The sequence below is a fragment of the Melitaea cinxia genome, chromosome 20 (assembly GCF_905220565.1).
Source record: "Melitaea cinxia chromosome 20, ilMelCinx1.1, whole genome shotgun sequence".
Classification (NCBI taxonomy): domain Eukaryota; kingdom Metazoa; phylum Arthropoda; class Insecta; order Lepidoptera; family Nymphalidae; genus Melitaea; species Melitaea cinxia.
In genome coordinates, this window is record NC_059413.1 from 13,315,758 (window position 1) to 13,322,093 (window position 6,336).

The following is a 6,336-nucleotide window of genomic DNA, read 5'->3' on the forward strand; positions in this document are numbered from 1 at the left end:
AGGTCAAAGTTAGATATAAACGTTATGTTATATTATATTTTAATACGAAGATAATACGATTTAATTATATTTTTTTCTTTGGTAGCTAGATTTCAGCATTGTAGAAAATATAAAAGCGAGTATGAGCAGTGTATTTCAAGTTATTCTATGTAAACGTTTCTACTGTCCCACAGCTGGGCACAGGCTCGATGTAAAAGGAGATTAAAGCCTTACCCACAATTAGTCAGTGCTAATCACGGGCATATGGTATGGCATATAATGTTATATTTTATAGGAGACAAGTGTAGGAACGTCTTTACTTGCATGAGTTATGTAAGAAATTCTTGTAAAACAGATTATTTAAGGGACTTCCATTAATCACTTGAGGCTCAAAGAGGGGGGAGGTCTACGGCAAAAAATCACGAAATATCACATTTATGTTGATGGCGCGATTTCTAAATAAAAATAACCAACAAAACAAGGTAGGGGTCAAAAGTGCTAAAAAAACTTGTCGTGATTGATGGACGACTCCTTAGATGTTTAGTTTGTTTTGAGCGTTGTTGTTTATTTTGATACCTAACTTCTAAGGGATTACGTTTTCCAACCTCATATATGTACGTGTGTATGTATATGTATGGATGAATGGATGGATGTAGGTACGTATCTCAAACTTGACACGCTTTGTGGGTCAAAAAACTTTTTAAATTTTTCTGACTGATTATAAATAAGAATAATATATATTAATTTCACATTGGAATATAGGAATAGCTGCAAATTAGTTTTAACATCTGCACATCCATTATTGTCATCATTCCTCGTATTTACATAAAATTAATTAGTATAACTTACAATAAAATAAGATTAACAAATTTTTGATCACCGTTAATATTGGAGTTTTTTTTATAGTTAATAGAAAATATTGTATTTTATCCTTCGTTTGTAAGTCTTTAACTGAGGTAGGGCACAGCCAGATTATACCATGCTTAAAATCTGTAGTGGCCTGTCTGGGGAAGTACCTCGACCTTACAGAAAATCACAGATAAATAATACTGTTTTCGAGCAGGTGTTACTGTAGTGAGTAGTGCAACGCGCCTGCGATGCTTCTGTTATTGAAGGCATCTATAAGCTACGGTAACCGCTTACCATCAGATAAGCCGTACGCTTATTTGCAGATGTATAAAAAAAACCCTGTGCCAGACATTATCTCCTTGTACCATAGACAAATCGAGAGTAAATTATGGATCTATATACATATTTTTCGAGTAATAAATACGGCCAAAAACCCAGTTTGACGCAGCATCCGGAGGATGGCAGCACCGTCGGGCCGTTCGGTCAATACGGTGATACGTCATTAGAGTGAGAGTAAATTTGAGAAAATGATTATTACGATGGATATAGTTCATATAGTTTAACTCCATTACCCTTTTGTTTTCACACGATGTCTGGCGCAGTGGAGTAGCGTGGTTTTGCCGCCTAAACCAATTCATTTTTTTAACAAATTAATTGAACACTCTCATTGCAAGCACAATTGCATTACTATTTTGTTTTAAATTACGGACGGGATTTTTTGTCCATCAAAATAGTCGTGATGATGAAAAAAGTCCCGTCGTATGACATTCGGGGTAATAACACCCCCACCCCCAAACCCCACTACGCTACGCCATTGGTCTGACGACAGTTGTAATAATGCTGTCGATATACATACATATTATCTAAGATTTCATCCATCGTCTGTATGTCAGATTCATGAGTACTGTCACGCTTAAGTCTATGGGTCCCACGATTATAGGAATAGAGGCGAGACCTACTGCTACAGTTATCACGCTCCTTGGAGTTGGCGGGATTTTCGTTACATTATTCTTTAAATATTGCCCAGTATACTTGCATATCCTGAAAAATGAATAAATTAAAATTACTTTAATTATAACCCAAATTATATATCAGTCAGTCAGATCAGCCTGTTGCAGTCCACTGCTGGACATAGGCCTCCCCAAGTTAGCGCCAAACATCCCGGTTTACCGCAATCCTCATCCAGCCTACACCGGCAATCTTACGTAGATCGTCGGTCCAACGGGCCGGAGGACGTCCCAAATACCCATAACCCTACATGTAGCTTTTTTAAATTTAAACAACTGCTCTGGTGTAGTGGTGCGTGTAGTCGCTTAAAGCACCGACGGTTTGCGGGTTCGATTCCCACTCGGGATAAACGTTTGTATTTGTGCAAATATTTCTTTTCGTTTTGGATGTCTGTTCTTGTTTCTCGGAGAACGTTAAGCCGTCGGTTCCAGTTGTTATCATACACACCTGATAGCGTACGTTACTCATAGTGGGTAACATATCCACCAACCTGCAGTGGAACAGCGTGGTGGATTTAACTGCAATCCTTTCCTACATACAATAAAAGGCCTAAGCCCAGTAGTAGGATGTTACAGGCTGAATCGTGATCGTGAATGTCATTCTCCGTGTGGAAACATGTCTTGGAGAGCGCGTAAAGGGACCGCCAGTCCCAGTTGTTTTCACAGACACCTAATTAATTAATCTCAAACCTTTATCCTTGCTTTACTTCCTGCTTATATATACTATTTTATTTATTTATTTATTAGATACTTTATCGCACAGTTAATGTATTAAAGAACTGTACAAAAGGCAGGCTTAATGCTTAAAGGATTCTCTACCAGCTAACCTTAGTAAAACCTTGTACGTCACAAGAGCAGATGTTTGTAGGTGTGCAGAATTGGATATTACTAAAATACACATTAAGAGAAAGAGACAGAAATAAAAGGGAGGAAAAATAGGGTAAAGTTAGTGACAATCGTTCCTATCAGTACGCACGCACGCACGCACGCACGCACGCACGCACGCACGCACGCACGCACGCACGCACGCACGCACGCACGCACGCACGCACGCACGCACGCACGCACGCGCGCGCGCACGCACGCACGCACGCACGCACGACGCACGCACGCACGATCCTGGAATGCGAGGGAGTGGCCACACACCGGGCAACCATCCTTAGGGAAATAAGGACGCTTCGAGAAGCCTGTGAACGCCCTATGAGGCTTCTAAGCTTCTGGAAGGAGCTGGGCTAACTGAACTAGTCAGCCCTTTTTTCACGCATAATGGACCAGCATTGAGTCTAAATGCGGATAATCGAGCCCACAACTACAGCTACATCTGAATTGCTTGCTTTGAATGTTCAACTTAAACTTCTCATTCTAATTAAATACACTTTAATTTGTTAATTTGTAAGTGACAGCAATGCCTCACTATTGAAATGAATAAAATATAGTTAACTTTATAATCATCAATATTTATACATACCTGTTTATAACAAAGCCTGGAATAGCGACCGATGCTAATGTCTGCCATATAAGGGCATCTCCCGTTTCTAAGAGGATATTTCTGGCCCGGTTGTCTTTCTGAAATTTGAAAAATTTTAATTTAATAATTTGTTATGAAGTACTATAGCACACATCATTTTTTTTAATATTATGTAGAGCTAAACAGATGGACAGTCTGTCTGATTGATTACTTGTAATTGTTGGATGCTTGTAATACCAGGAGCATTACAAGCATGTTGTCAGCCCTAACCCCGACCGTAAAACATGGAACTATGACTACCTTACTCAACACTGGAAAGCAACACCACTTTAGAATAGTGATATTTAGTTGTCGGTGATCTAGAGATTTCGAGCAGGACATATCTTGTTGAGCCCTACCTCAATTATCTATACATGTAAGGTAAATTTTACCTTATACATTTTCAAACTCTTATCTCCAGTGTCAGCGAGCACGTAGGCGAATGCCAGGCCATAGCTCGCACGTACCAGCTTCACGGGCACAAGTGCACGAAACGACTCTCCGACTTCATTGGCATATCCTGCAAGCATGAACCTGTTTAGCGACCGTTACATTACCGGAGATGAAGGGTAAGTGGCTGAGAAATCCTAATTTAACATTTTATTGTATTTATTAGTATTCGAATGGTATAATCTGATCATTTGACTAGCCTGTTAGGGCAGTTTGTACTGGCACTGCTTTCTACTCTGGAGGTTTTGGGTTGTAATCCGTGTTGAGTATTTGTGTTAATTATTAGCAGTATTTAAATTATTTAGCTTTAACAGTTGCCTGTTACCTATAACACAAGTATTAAGTTGCTTACCTTAGGAACAGACGACCATGTGTGTATGTCATGAGATATTTATTTATTTATTATTAAATTAGCTGTTAAGTGAATTGTAATTGAGTGGTACGCGGGGGTTGAGGGGGACTCCCCAATCTCCCCTCACACCTTTTCGCCCTTAAATTCATGCCAAAAGATTCTAAATTTCAACCAATTATTTTTATTGAAACGTGTGTGTGGATAGTACAATATTTATCACCTTTATGTCTTCGTCTATCTTCTTTTAAATCATGTATAAGTTTTTTTTTTTAATTTTTAAAGATTAAATACGATTACATAAGAATTACATACGTATCTAATCACTTTATATTTATTTATTAAATTACCAATGTTTAGTAAAAAATAATTGTATTAAAAATTTATATTTCTTACCTAAATATCGCACCCATGTATCTCGGAATAAATCTTTTCCTTGTTCTGTCATATTTATTCAAATTACAAGTAGATAAAAAGTAAGAAGAAAAATGTAATAATTAGCAAATAGTTTTATCTTAAGAACTTAGCAACAAGATAACACACAAACCTCAACCGTTTTAATAAAATATCGAAATTTTAACACTTTTTTTTATATTTACTGAATGTAATCACTGAACATTATTTACTAAAACGTAACGTTGATATTCAGAGTCAGTAACCTTTAAATATTAAAAATTGTATATTATAGTTATACATTATAATTTATAATTAGTGACCTAAGTAACAATAAAATTAACATTCAATATTCATACTTTTACATCGACAACGAGAATAATTGTCACAAAGTCGTCTGACTGATATGCCAAATGCTAGCAGTGGGCGTTATTTAACGTAATCGGTTTCAGTAACTAGTTACGAAGCTAATAACCATATACGTAGTTTCGCCGATACGAATGTAACGATTATTTTACGTACGCAGTTTTTTTGCGTACGCAGTTTTATCAAAAACTTGACACAACGACCGGCGCATAAGCGTTTTGCCTAATAACGTAACAGGTTACTAATATTAATCATTACAATACGCAGATACGCTTACGCGTAGGATAAAAAGAGATGGCTATAAGTACTATAGAATCATCTTTGTTTTCGAATATGCTCATGGGATTTTGTACGCAATTGACTATGAGCATAAGTTTATTTTAATACGCACAGTTTTTTTAAAGAAATTTTAATTTCGGTCGTGTTTCTTTTTAAATATTTTCGAATTTACTATTTAGCATTAAGTTAAGACAGTTGACGAGTGATTAATTATTAACGATTAATGTTATTGTCTCGTGTTGAAGTAGGTACTAAAATAGTATGGGTTTTTTGTTGTATTTTTAATTATATGTATGTATGTATTGTATTTCGAAAAATAATTAAAAACTGTACATAAAATCAAATGAACTTCTAAATACGCCTGCATCGATTATTATGACTATACAAAAATCAAAAAGTAATTTAAATAACATGTTTTGCAGCCAGTCGTAAGCCTGGATAAAATATGAAGGGAAATTAATTTAATTATACTATCCATCAATATTAACGTACGTAACGGCATTCGTATATGTTACAAGTTATAACATATAACTACTTCATAACCATAATACAAACAAAAGTAATATAACGTCGCCGTCCCGTACTGATACTGTATACAAAAATAACTAGTTTCGAAAAATAAGCAGTTTCGAAACTAGTTACGCGTATCCACGAAACTACGTATAACCGATTACACATAAAAGACGTTACGACCCACGACTACCAAATGCCAATTGAACAATTAATAAAAATACAGATATGACTTATAACATAAATGTTGCCATGTTGAAGAACATTCTACTAAATTAGATATATAGAGCAGGTCGTGTCATCCTCAATTTTGTTTCTTAAATTTTACACTAACTTGATAACATATTAAGGCATGACTCAATTTATAAGCACAATAACTCGAATTTTAATAATTCAAAGCTTATATAATTTAAAATTCTATACGATACAATGTAATTGTTGGATCCCTAGCAAAATTTTGGTTCAATTAAACAAATTCAATGGCTTTTGGAAGTCTGAGGGCCTGTTTCACCAGTTGTGAATAAAGTTTAACCTGCGAATAAGTTACGATTAGCCTTTAGCAGCAGGAGGTAAAATAGGCTATTAGGACCCGAAAAACTGACTGACTAATAAATTACAGCCTTTGGATTCCGTTTTGCAACAAGCCA

At 36.0% G+C, this 6,336-nt stretch overlaps 1 protein-coding gene across 1 annotated transcript; it reads right to left on the minus strand.

Annotated features, from left to right (window-relative positions):
- Nucleotides 1-1,691: 1,691 nt before the first annotated feature.
- On the minus strand, nucleotides 1,692-4,589 carry LOC123663373 (mitochondrial fission process protein 1). Its single transcript, XM_045598061.1, has 4 exons — nucleotides 4,538-4,589; nucleotides 3,735-3,862; nucleotides 3,304-3,401; nucleotides 1,692-1,869 (listed from the first exon to the last, which is right to left on the minus strand). Exons 1-4 carry the CDS (start codon nucleotides 4,587-4,589, stop codon nucleotides 1,692-1,694), a joined length of 456 nt encoding a protein of 151 aa, XP_045454017.1.
- Nucleotides 4,590-6,336: the final 1,747 nt, after the last annotated feature.